The 13,504-nt window shown below is 36.3% G+C and overlaps 1 protein-coding gene across 3 annotated transcripts in view; it reads left to right on the top strand.

The window, feature by feature from the left end:
* VPS13A (vacuolar protein sorting 13 homolog A) overlaps positions 1–12,864 on the top strand; it is a 231,275-nt gene extending 218,411 nt beyond the window's left edge. For 2 of the 3 annotated variants that reach the window (XM_032306307.1, XM_032306303.1), the window contains exons 69-73: positions 4,808–4,893; positions 7,691–7,814; positions 9,810–9,914; positions 10,133–10,207; positions 11,445–12,864. In XM_032306307.1, coding sequence (XP_032162198.1) covers positions 4,808–4,893; positions 7,691–7,814; positions 9,810–9,914; positions 10,133–10,207; positions 11,445–11,495 — 441 coding nt within the window. In that variant the 3' untranslated portion in view covers positions 11,496–12,864. The remainder of the gene's footprint in view (positions 1–4,807; positions 4,894–7,690; positions 7,815–9,809; positions 9,915–10,132; positions 10,208–11,444) is intronic. The other variant, XM_032306304.1, reaches the window with a different exon arrangement.
* Positions 12,865–13,504: the final 640 nt, after the last annotated feature.

Genomic DNA, 13,504 nt, shown 5'->3' with positions numbered 1-13,504 from the left:
CAATTATCTGTAACAGTTTGTGCTTCTTTAAGAAAGTCCTCAGTTATAAGTAATTCCTGTATACTTTAATGAATAAGGAAAAAATTGTTTTTTATTTAACCACTGCCTCATGTTAAATGAGGCTAACATGTCTAACATACTAGCTAATGTACTTGATACTTCAGCCTGATTATTTGGTATTTCAGCCAAATTTTGGTGCAAAGGCCCTACATAGTGATTTCTAGCCCTGGTTTTGCTAGTGCTTCATTTATTTTGAAGGGTATCACAAATTATTTCAAAAGACACATTGATACCGAATATCTGTTTTAGAGGAAGAAAATAGGCTATTAACACTGAACTATATGGACCCTGTTAACCTAAACAAAAATCATCCCTCCTGCGGTGTTGAGCAGCCTGTCTCAGCAGTGTCCAGCATCCAGGGATACTGAAGACATTTTTGAGGTCCCGTGGGAAACGTGTGACTGACACCATAGGAGGAAACATCATGGTATAGTGAAAAGCCCTGGAACTAGAAGTTGAAGAAACCACTTTTCTGACCACATGTATCAGTATGACCCCGAGCAAGACACTCAGCTGTTACCTAATTACCAGGGTTGCTGTGAGGACTGGGTGGGTAAGACACTTAACCTGGTCCACTGCTTCACGTGCTAGCGGTGCATGCTTACACAGACAGTAACTTTCCTACAGGTCTAAAATCTGGAGTTTTTTCCTTAGATAATTTATAATGATGTTTTGGAAAATATAAATTTTCCATATAGGGCACTTATAAAGACAAATAATTAGGAAATTGCAGTCAAAGGCATGACATTTGTAGACTTTACAGCATGATGGTAGATGATGGTTGATAAATTGTCAGATTGTCTCTCATTTGCTCCCATTTTTCCTTGGGACTTAGTTCCAGAGTTTTAGCGTCTGCTTACAGTGCTATTCTTATTCCCTCTCTACCTGTTTGTGATGGAGACCAGCAAAATTTTGCTGTATAGGGAGTTATTTTTGACATTTATTCAAATCTATCCATTCTGATAACAATGTAGTTCATTGTATGTTTCAAAGTAGATGACTACGACCATAATGTCTAGTCATCTTTCAAGTGCTGCATTTAAGGTTTTTGGTGAACTCCAAAAAAAAGCATGACTTTTTTTTCTAAGATTTTTAGCTCTTGTTTCTATCAGTACTACTGTGACTATTGACATTGGTTTAATTGCTTATATGCAGAGGTTAGGTTTTATTTAAGTTGTATCTGAAAAGTGGAAGGCGATGAGAAGCAGGGTCCTCTTTAATGCCCATATTTAAAACAATATTGAAATAGAAGTTAGGTATTTGGAGGTAAATCATAGCTTTTAAGCTGTTTGAAGATTGTGATCTATTAATGGGGCATGTGGACCCTTAACTCCTGGTGGTAGTGATGTTCTTGGCGAGATCAGCATTTGTACTCTTGATGTTTTTTGGCTTGGTTATGTAGAACAAAAGAAAATAAGCTGGGCGCCTGGGTGGCTCAGTGGTTTAAGCCGCTGCCTTCGGCTCAGGTCATGATCTCAGGGTCCTGGGATAGAGTCCCGCATCAGGCTCTCTGCTCAGCGGGGAGCCTGCTTTCCTCTCTCTCTCTGCCTGTCTGTCTACTTGTGATGTCTCTCTGTCAAATAAATAAATAAAATCTAAAAACAAAACAAAAAAAAACACAAAACTTTTAAAAAAATTAAAGAAAATAAGCTTTAAGCTAATTTCTTTACAAATACAAAAATAACTGAAAGAAAAAGTTGTAATTTTAAAAATGAAAGTTGACTTCTTCCCCCACTATTATCATTTTCAAGCCCAGGGATAAGCGCTATTAGATTAGTGTGTAACCACCAACCCCCACAGAAATTTCCCATGGATATATAAGTATACACGAATGTGTTTCTAGTCCTCCACCATTAATTCCCAGTAGTTTAATTTCTTTTCACTGAATATGTCTGCACATCTTTGATATCAGTATGCACATCGCCCTTTCTTTTCATGACTATATAATGTCCCATTGTATGGCTAAGCTATACTTTATTACAGTCTCTCTTAATGAAAATTTAGATATTTTTAACATAGTATTACTGTGAAGACTTCTGTGTGTGTATCTTGGCATACTTTTGCATAAAATAAAAGCAGTCAAATTCTTAATGAGTACTTTTAGTTGATTTGCATTTTCTTGATTTTGCATTAAGTTGAACATTTTCTCATGTGTTTGTTGGTCAGATTTTGTGTTTTGCTGAACTACCTGTTTGTAAGCTTGTGACACATTTTCCTATTGGTTTACTCAGTTTTCTTCTGTTGATTTATTCATATTTCTCTGTGTTATGAAATTAGCTCCCTTTCTCTGTATTGACAGATATTTTCCCAATTCTTTGATTTTTATGTTGTTACTTAATTTATATCTGATTATTTGCTTACTGTTCTACTACTATATAGTGTTTAATTTCTATGTACATAACAATTTTTTTACATTGTGGTATGGGCTTTGCATTTTATATTTAAGGCTTTCTCATTTAATATTATTATAATGTTACTTTTTCTAGTAATTCTATAGTTTCATTTTGTATGCTTAAATCAATGATCCTCGTGGAATTTATGTGGTATAGAGAGAAGTAGAGACCCAGGTATTGCCAACAAGTTGCCTGAAACGCCATTTATTAAAACGTGCTTTTCCCCACTAATTTAAAATGCAATCTTGATTTTATATATTCCTGTTTTGGGATATATAGGATTTTACAAAGTCCTAGTATGCATTTGGGTCAGTTTCTGGAATCTGTACTGTTGCTGTTGACGTATCTCTCTATATAACTTCTAGTAGCACCAAACTGTTCCACTGCTGTAGCTTGTAAATTGTGTTCCTGTCTGCTGGGATAGTTCTCTTTTCATTCATCTTATACGTTTTTTTGGATATTATCACCTTTTTTTCTAGATTGATTTTAGTATAATTTTGTCAAAATATTTCCATCTCTTGCCCCCAGAACAAACTAACACAACCATCTTGTGACCGTATCGGGGGGGTGTAAAAATTGGGGCTGGGGAAAGGGAATGACATTGTTAATGAAATTTTCTATCTAGCAATATGGTAGAGATTTCCATTTTTAAATTTTCCATTTTTCCCCTCAGTAGTGTTAGAGCTTTTATCACATAAATTCTGCATGCTATTTGTTAAACTTAGGCATAAATGTTTATCTTTTTTATTACTCTTTAAACAATTTTTTCCTTCCATCTCTCAATTTGATACTGTGTTTGTAAGATAAAGTTACTGGGTTTATGTACTTAGGCTTTCTAAACAATACTATCATCTGCAAAAATTCTACTTTTCCTCTGCAATTTTAATACTTCTTTCTCTTCATAATTTATATTTTCTTAAAACATGGCCCACTTCACCTAGTTTTTCAGATTTATTTGCATAGATTATTATCTAATAACTTATTAATTTCTTTTGAATCTGTGCTTATATCCCCTTTTTGTTTGTAACTCAAGGAATTTGTGTTTACGTGCCTTACCTCCTACAGCAAATAGTAAAAATACTCTTTTTTGAGTATTATTATCTTTGAAGTTAGAAAATTCTTCCATGCAGTGAATCTGTATGCCTCTTCCTGTTGTTGTAGTCACTGCTTTTTTTTTTTTTTTTAACTTTGTCTCCAATAAAATGAAAATTACTCTGGTAGCTTTTTCTACTAAGATTATTATGAAGTTACTTGTTAGCGTCTTCTAAGCTAAATAATTTTGGTTTTGCATATAGCCTCATGGAACACAGTTTTCTAAAATCTTTATATCTCTTCTGGAATTTTTTCAGGAGCCTTAACATTTTGGCTAAATTCTTAACTTACTTCCTGTTGAGGGATCTGAGTCACAATTACATTGTTTGCCTTTAAAAGATAGTAGTCTAGCATACTAGACATTTTTAGCCAAAGTAACTCCATCCTCAGAGCAAATAATATTTAGTGCAGAACTAAAAATGGTAATTGTATTTTGTTTATATTATGTATAGTATTTGGGAAAAAGATTTGTTGACAATGTCATGGATAGATAGTGTCTTTCAGCAGTCTTGAAAATAAAGGCTGTTGAATAAGGTAATTAGGTCCTCAGGTTCCAAGTTTGTCCAGAAACACTCTGCTCCTTATTTTGTTTTTAAGATTTTATTTATTTATTTGACAGAGATCACAAGTAGACAGAGAGGCAGGCAGAGAGAGAGGAAGAAGCAGGTTTCCTGCCAAGCAGAGAGCCCAATGCAGGGCTCGATCCCAGGACCCTAGGATCATGACCTGAACCAAAGGCAGAGGCTTTAACCCACTGAGCCACCCAGGAGCCCCACTCTGCTCCGAATTTTTGAATGAATTATGAGATTGGCAAAGAAAAGCATGTTTGTAAGGCAGATAGGAAAATTCCAGGGAAGATGCAAGATGGGGCTAATACTAAATTATGTTATACATACATGTAAATATGTGTTAGCATGTGTTTTTGTACATTTTTATCCTGGAAAAAATGAGTATGCTAATTTAATAGTAACTTTAATAGGTTCAATTTAAACTTTGTAGGTAATAACAATATCTTCTAAAAATCCAGCATTAACGATTGAAATAGCTGCAATTGAGTCATCTTGAGTAAAGCAGTGCAAAAAGGTGCTTTTAAAAAGGAAGCAGCAATAATTTTATGAATACTCAATTTTATGATATATTTACTGTGTAAGTATGTTAATAATTTGTCCCCCACTGAGAAATGGCTTCTAGAGGATCACAGTGCATTACTTGCATTAGAATAGAAATAATAATGAAATTCTCTCTCTCTCACCTTTTTTTAGGTCATGGAAAATGGAAGATTTGCAAAATATAAGTATTTTACCCATGTCATGATCAATAAAACAGATATGCTAATGATAACTAAAAGGTAACTTTCTTTCTGGAATGTAATTTGTTGAGAGGTTAACTGAGAAGCCACTCATGAAGAGAAGCAGTTGACATTCATCATTTGTTGCAGATAGTCACAGTGATTCCTGCTAACTCTGGTCCTCTTGCTCTACAAGCCTTGTAGCAAAAACCTTCCATAAATTCATATTTAGCTTTGTACAGATAAATGCACAGCCATGCACAAACAATTTAATATTTTTTCAACTAATTTGAATAATACAGAAATTCCCGAAATTCCCGTGAAACTATCTTCACACTACCATTTTTTCCCCTCTGAAAAAGTACATAATTTCAGATTACCCAGAAGTCCTCTTGTGATATCTTTTCATTAGCATGCGTAGAAACTCACGTAAGTACATACACCATTGGAGACAGATCAGTTCTTACATGGATACTCCCAACGATAGCCAAATCCTCGAGTAGACTGTAGACAGTAGAGCTACGTGCAAAAATACACAGCCTCAGAGGGCCTAATGTTTGCAAGTCATTGTTAAACTGAGGAAAAGAATGAGCTGGTGCAGGATTAACATGGGGAGTTCTGGATGGATAGCAAAGAGCGAAATTGTGCTTGAGAGACAGGTTATGGCTGAATAGAAAGGAGTAGTCAATAAGCCTGTGTGGTTTTGTTCACTATTGAAAAGGAGAAGTTATATTAACATCTTGTTAGTTCAAGCTCACTGTTGAACTTAGCAGTCATTTCTTTTTTTTTTTTTAAGATTTTATTTATTTATTTGACAGAGATCACAAGTAGGCAGAGAGACAGGCAGAGCGAGAGGGGGAAGCAGGCTCCCTGCTGAGCAGAGAGCCCTATGTGGGGCTCGATCCCAGGACCCTGGGATCATGACCTGAGCTGAAGGCAGAGGCTTTAACCCACTGAGCCACCCAGGCGCCCCTTAGCAGTCATTTCTAATGTTTTTCATTCTAATCATTTCTGAGTCTAAAATTTGCAACACTATCTAATTTTCTTATTTAAAAAGTAACACAGAGTAAAGAATTTACACAGCATTAGAAGATGAATAGGTAAAGTGAGTCTTCATTTCATCCCAGGTACCAGTGCCTCTTTTCCCTGTCCCAGAGGCAACCACTTGTTTCCTTCTAGAAATAGTCTCTGCATATACAAGCATCACACATGTGTATCTTAATGTAAATGGAAATCTGTCAGTGTACCATTCTGTGCTTTAATTTTTTGCTTTAGATCAATGTTGATAGCAGCATATGAACATCTTCCTTAATTTTAAAGGACAACTTAGCATTCATTTAGAAGTATGTACTGTATTTTACATGTAAGTTGTTAATAAGCTTTTATAATTAGGGGCAGAGCTTCAGCGGCCATGTTTGTTCATAGCGATTTTCATTCATGTTTCTATTAACCCTCTCTCCCATTGATGACATGAATTGTGATTCATCACAGTTGAACAAGAGCCAGTTGCAAAATTTAATAGTTTACAATTCAGTTCCTAGCATTTGAAAACTGACCTTCTCAACACAGTAGACCTCTTTAAAGGAAGTTCTATAAACCTTTATGAAGTGAGAGAAGTGAGTGAGTTGTAGTTGACTAAAAGGTAGTATTCATACTTAGCATTTCTTTTCTTTCCAAGTTTCAGATTTAAGAATTAAAGGGTCTTTGAATTGGGGGAGGGGGCACAGAGTGCTTCGTGCCTGCTACAAGATTAGCCTATCTTAGATTTTTCACATGGTTGAAGATACGTGGGAGGACCCATAGGTTTGTTCAAACAGTCCCTGTAATCTAGGATTGGTGAAAGAGGGGGCCTGAGACAAAAGGTTGAAGTGAGAGATGTAAGTCCTAATTAGCTTGTTCCTGCCAGGAGCCAGCTCTGTAATGTAATCCCTTAACTTAAAGTATGTATTTCTTTAAAAAAAAAAAAAAATCTGGTTGTACCTAGAATTGATGTTTCAACCAGAAAGAAGAGCTGGGAAAGTAAAGGCCTTTGAAGAAAGGATTAAATAGGATTATTATAGACAGAATGCATTTTTTTCCTCTCAAGGTGGGAAAATAATTTTAAAAGGCTTTTTTGAGGTAGGTTGATAAGCTTATTGCATGGAGCCTTGGAAGCATTCTAAAGCATTAATTACCTGAAAGTTCTCCAAGATATTAGCTAATAATAGGTTCTGCAAATTTTTTTCCATTGTGTATAAAGTGCCTTACATATTTGACTCTAGAAGTACATTCATCTTTTTAAAATTTCATTTTATTTTTTCAGTGTTCCAAGATTCATCGTTTGTGCACCACACCCAGTGCTCTGTGGTGCAATATGAGCCTGCCTTAATACCCCCCACCAGGCCCTCCCAACCCCTACCCCCCTCCCCTCCAAAACCTTCTGTTTCTCAGAGTCCACAGTCTCTCTTGGTTCATTCGTTTTTTTCTAACATAAATATGTTGTGCTATAAACTTCCCACTAAGCATTGTTTTAGCTATGTCACACAGATTTTGTTATGTTGTGTTGTATTTTCATTCTCATTCACTTCAAAATACTACCTGATTTCTTCTGAGATTATTTGATGCATGGATTATATAGTAGTATGCTAATTTCCAAGCATTTAGAAATATTCTTTCTGTTACTGGTTTCTCATTTAATTTCATTACGATCTGAGAATGTACTTTGTATGATTTCAGTTCTTTTATATTCCTCAAGGTTTTTTATGACTCAGAATATAGTGTCTCTTGGTTAATGTTTTATGGGTACTTGCAATGAATGTATATCTTGCTACATAAGTGCCTTTATTCTATAGTGGATTCTTTTTTGTTTTTCCCCCAGTGGTGTATTGTTTGTAACAAAAGGAACATTTGGACAGCTTACCTGTGAGTGGCAGTATAGTTTTGATGAGTTTACCAAAGAGCCATTCATTGTTCATGGGAGAAGATTACGCATTGAAGCAAAGGTATGTTGAATAGATTTTTTTTTTGAAAACTTGGAACTGAAAATAACGCACTGAAGTGGTCCTCTACTTCCCATCTCTTTTATAGACATTGTTTTGTCTTATTGTGGTTTTCCTTTACACCTCCTGTCTTACTCAGGCTTAAAGAAGAGCAAGCCAGGCCAAGAAAAAATACCGGACTCTGTGCTTTCGCATTGACAATAATGTTCCTGGGCCTTGGCTTTCTAGAACCCCAACTTCTCACTGCTGTCCAAGACACGAAAATGAGAAAATCATTTGTATACCTCAAAATCCCTAGTGGTTCCATACAAAATGTTTTTCCCTGAAAATCTTAAAAAAAACAGACTCTTGAAAATTTGCCTCTCTCTAACAGACAGTTATTGGTACTTCTTTTTCTTTTTATAGGTATTAACTTCCCAATTCCATTCTAATCTTGAGGCCAAAGGCCATCTCTCACTCTGCATTGATTACTAACATGGCGCCTGGTACTTGAATGTAGATATAATGAATTGCTAGTCATTTGGTAAATCAGCAGAGACACAGTATCCATTTTAAGTCTTAAAGATTCCACGAAGTATTTTGAGCGATACAAAGAAGTACAAGATACTTGGCCCCAAGGTATTGGACCAGATACCTTTGCTTAGGGGCACTTTGGCACTGGCTGTATTAGTAGGAAATACTGTAAATGATACAGCCCAAGTAAGTTTTGTTCTTTGTTGTTTTTGTTTTATTTTGATTTTGAGGGATTTAACTGGCTCCTGTAACTGAAAGTCTTAAAAGTCTGCATCTGCTAGTTTAGATATGCTCCAGTGATGCCATTAGCAGTTACTCTGTCTCCCTTCCTCTCCTCCTTCATTCTCTCCTTTGCCACTCTCACTTCTAGGTCCTACTTTCCTCAGTGTTGGCTTCATGGTCAAGTCGGCCAGCAGATGTTCCAGGTTTATATCCTACTAGCTCAGCAGCGTGAAAGCTTCTCACTGGGTTTCACTGGGCCACCTTTGGTCACGTGCCTATCCTGAGCCAGTCATTTTGGTTAGAGAGCCTGTGTGAGCCAGCTGGCCAGGTGAGGGTCATGGGATCACCATGGTGTTTCCGAGAAGGAAGGGTCAGCTCTATCTAAAGTATTTGGAGTGAGAGGAGGTGAGAAATATTACCCAAAGGAGATTCAAAAGTTGTTGCTTGAAGAAGGGTCCTTAGACACAGGCAGGCAGAAACAGACGTTTTCTGGGCTAGCCTATAGTTCATAACTGCCCCAGGGCTTTGTGTTTAACCACTGAAGATCATGTCTCTAGTCTTACCACTCACTCCAAAGACACAGGCAGCTCCTGAGTAGAATGGCTCTTTGTGCTTGAGATCTTCGACCAACTTATACATTGGGAATTTCTCTGATTCAATCACTCAGAAAATGAAAGGCCCTACGGTCTTGTGCAAGGTAATGAATAGTGACTATGCCTATGCCTATGACTTTCTGCCTGTACGCTTGCCTGGCTTTTTTCATATCTTTTTCTCTCTCCAAAGATAAATTTCTTCTTACCGTCTTGGTTTCTTTCCCTTCTACCTTTTCTTGAAATCTTTAATCAGCAGTTTTTTTTTTTTTTTTTGAAGTAAAAGAATCTATTGTCTTCTAGAGTCTGTATTTACATGGATGTTTGAATTACTTAGAGACATTATTTGATCAAGAGACCCTCACATTGCTTCCCCTTTAGCTCTGCCCATAGTTAATAGAGATAAACATCACCCTCTTTTTTAACCCTGTTACTTCTGTTTACCCTCTCCTGTCCACCATTAGCTCTCGCCACAAACACTGAATAGAACACCAGATAAGCATAAAAATTAGAGGACAATCAAAAAAAAAATAGTAGAGTGCAATAAGCTAAAGTTACATTCTTACTGCAAGATGGATTTAAAATGTCAGAAATTACATACATACACAACCCCCTATACAACACACCTGTGTATATTACCTTTTAACTGAACTCATCTTGATTTCATGGCCAGATACCAAGAACTATCTGGAGGGGAGAACACTGCTCTGACTTACCTCCTCATCCTTTGGATAAACCCTGTATGGCTTTGGCAATTGAAATCTCAAAGCTTTTTAACGTAAGCTTAATTATAATGGATATGGTAGAATTTAGTCTTTTTTTAATTTTTTTTCCATTTGTGTTTGAGTCTTCTTGGTTCTTCATTCTTGGCTTTTTTAAAGGTATATGATTTGGGTAAAGTGGACACTTTAAACACAGATTTACAGAACTGTGGCATTTTTTAAATCCTATTTCTCCAACTGGATTTTCATTTTAATGAAGTTACTCTCTTTATAGGAGCGGGTGAAGTCTGTGTTTCATGCCAAGGAGTTTGGAAAAATAATTAACTTCAAGACCCCAGAGGATGCTAGGGTAAATATAATGAATCTCTTTACTTAAACAGATAGCAGCTTCTCATTCCAAAGGCATGTAATAAGTTGGACTGTTTTCTAAAGCAGATAAGTTTTGTTTTTAATTTTGTTTTTGTATTTTTACGGTTTTAGTATATGTAACTAGATGTTTCCTCAAGACTATTTTTCATTACCACCTTTCTCAGTTTCTCGGTAATACATTTTTCATTTACTCTCTGTCACCATATTATTTTACCCCAGAAGGTTGGTTTTTAATCTTCCTGCTCTCCCAAAAACATCCAGAGAAGGCTACTGGGCTCAGTTCTCGTGCTCTGTTTATCTTAGAGACAGTCCCGCTAAGTTCTTCTTTCATTAATAGAAGCACATAGACCTCTGCGGAAGCATCTCATAATGAGATAACCCTAATATTGCCTCTGGGGCTTTCATCCATTATACAGCCCCAGTGGTAATAGATATTTATTGGTAGGAAGATTTGCATTATATTTGCATTTTATTTTTGCAATTTCAGAGCCTTTTAAGATAGAAAATATTTGTATCATGAGAGCACGTAAACTGCCCAAGAAGGTTGCTCTCCAGCTAGCCGCTCTAGAATTCTGTGTAATTACTCCTCCTCCAGCAGTAGAATCCTATATATGGAATCATGAAGATTTGTGACACAGAACTGACATTGTTGGAAGAAAGGTTGCACAGATAATTTTCACAGTATGCCACAGTTATTCAGCCGGCTGCCAAATGACTCTTCTCTCTCAGGATGATTTATTTTACTTTTCTTATTCTGAAGATGCACATTCAAGTCCAAAGACCTTAGAAAAATATTATTATTTTTTTAAAGATTTTATTTATTTATTTGATAGAGATGACAAGTAGGCAGAGAGGCAGGCAGAGAGACAGGAGGAAGCAGGCTCTCCAAGGAGCAGAGAGCGCGATGCAGGGCTCGATCCCAGGACCCTGGGATCATGACCCGAGCCGAAGGCAGAGGCTTTAACCCACTGAGCCACCCAGGCGCCCCAGAAAAATATTATTCTTATTAGTAAATCAAACCTGGTACCATTGTCTCTGAACTTCTGGACTATTTAACTGAGGCGAGTAATGTCTTAGGCAGGATGAATGTAATTATTGGCCATGCGTATACACCTAACCGAAATAGAAAGCCAACTTCTAAATTTATACTCATTACATTTTGAGTTTCATTGCAAGTTCTTGAAATAAGCAAATGTTGATTTATTTCCCCGCAACAGTGGATCCTCACAAAACTAGAAGAGGCAAGAGAACCTTCCCCGAGATTCTGATGGAGAACACTGCCTGAAGAGACACAGCAATAAATTATTAGAGTTTCAACCTTGTACCTTCCACAACCAGTTTGGGAAGTATAGTACGGAAGGAATCAAGTACTAAAGAAATTAAAAAAAAAAAAAAAAAAAAAAAAAACACACACACAAAATCGGTTACAATCAGGTAAAACAATCATGTGATTAAACTGTTTCAACTCAGTGGGGATCCAGTTGGTTTTCTAACTTGAATCATGCATCTAGTTAAAATTCTTCTACTTTATAAAAGAAGCATTTCTTTTATGAATCTTAAATATTTGCTCCAAGTGGTTCTCTGCAGTGTGGAGAAATTGCCCATATTGTGCACCCCCCCCCCCATGGAACTAAGGTTAATGTTTCTGGTTTGTATTTTAAACTTCTGTCATGCTTATTTCAGACTCCCTAAATCAGTGACAGGAAAATGATCAAATCAAACATAGCCACAGTGGTATCAAGAGAACCTTAGTGGTGGTGGTTTCTTTAGAAACATGAAATTCTTTTTACAGATAAATATTTTGGTATTATTTTCCTTATTTTTTTATAAAGGATGTGTTTGAATTATACTTCCATAGCATGACTATGAAAACAACCTTTTTTAATATAAAACAGATTGAATAATACCCCTTCAAGCTTCATCTTAAGAAAGGCTGGAAGAAATGAGTATCAGACCCAAAAAGGAAGAGCCCCTTTCAGAACTTTGAAGCCTTAGAAATACTTCCTCATGCCAACATCATGGGATCTACTTGGTTTACCCAATCACGTTTTTAACAGATTGCTGACTTTAATGGAAAATTCCTGAAGCCTTAATAATACCAACTCTCCATTCACTGATAGTGTGAAATAGAATTCCCACCATCTGACATACAAGTTATGCTTCAGAACAGACAGCCCTTCTTGTAAGTAAATGTCTCTACCCTGAAGAGTCGATTACCTGTTTTGTTGACAGAAGATTGGGAATTGCTGCTGTGTTTTCTCTACAGTTATTTAAATGAGAATCACTTTTGAAAGCTTGTCAGGACAGAAATCATAGGCTATGCATTCGTTAAAAAAAGGTCACGGGTTTTTTTTCTTGGTTTTTGTCCAAGATCCTTGTATCTTAGTATTAATGGACTTTTTCAGGTAAAAGGGGATGAATATATGATTGTGAAACCATGAAGAGAATGATCCAGTGTCTTATTTAGTTATCGAATAATGCAGAGTATTTGATGCATGTCGTATGTGCCATGAAATTATTATAAACTGTTTCTGGGATTGGAGACTCTGTATAGTCAGTGATTGTGAAATTCTTCTCAGGGTCTTCAAACCCTTGCTTTGTTGTAAAAGCTAAAATAAACAGCATGCCAGACTGTAATTGTATTTCTTCCTGTCCGAATCCTACTGGTTTTCCTTTGAGGTTGTAGAAACACATTGTTTATTATCAGTTATTTCCCTCAGGATGCTTTTTTTCTTTGCTGAACATAAATTGACTCAAAAGATGGCAAATTTCATATCCCATGGTAGTGCATACTCCCATGATGTCTTTGGTTCAGAGCAACATAGACATTTTCTCTGTTGCTCAGCTCCTCTGATTTCACATACATTAAAATTAAAACTAAAAGTAGTGGCCAGAAAACTTCCATCAGATTGTCGCCATTTGAAATGTTGCTTTACTGGAGTTTATTCGGTGCCATTAACCAAATACCTCTTTACCTACTACAGTTTCATGATTTCATTTTCAGAATAGATACAGACACATAAGTTCTTTGGTGTTCCATGGTAAAGGAGAAAAGCTGAAAAGAGTAAGCAAAGATTTTTTTTTTAGTATCCTCTGGAGAGCAGCACGGAATGGGTCTTGTAACTAGTACATATGCAAAGCCAACCTGCCTGTTTTTTCTGTGTTAACTTACCAATGAGGACCTAGAAATATCTTTTATTTTTGAGAAGTGTTCTACCCATCATCAACGCCTCCTGTCACTTGGTTTCTAGAGTAGGAAGACCCACAATTACAAGAA

This window comes from Mustela erminea, chromosome 12 (genome assembly GCF_009829155.1).
Source record: "Mustela erminea isolate mMusErm1 chromosome 12, mMusErm1.Pri, whole genome shotgun sequence".
Classification (NCBI taxonomy): Eukaryota; Metazoa; Chordata; class Mammalia; order Carnivora; family Mustelidae; genus Mustela; species Mustela erminea.
Note: the sequence above shows the minus strand (reverse complement) of the source record. Positions and strands in the feature narration are given on the sequence as shown.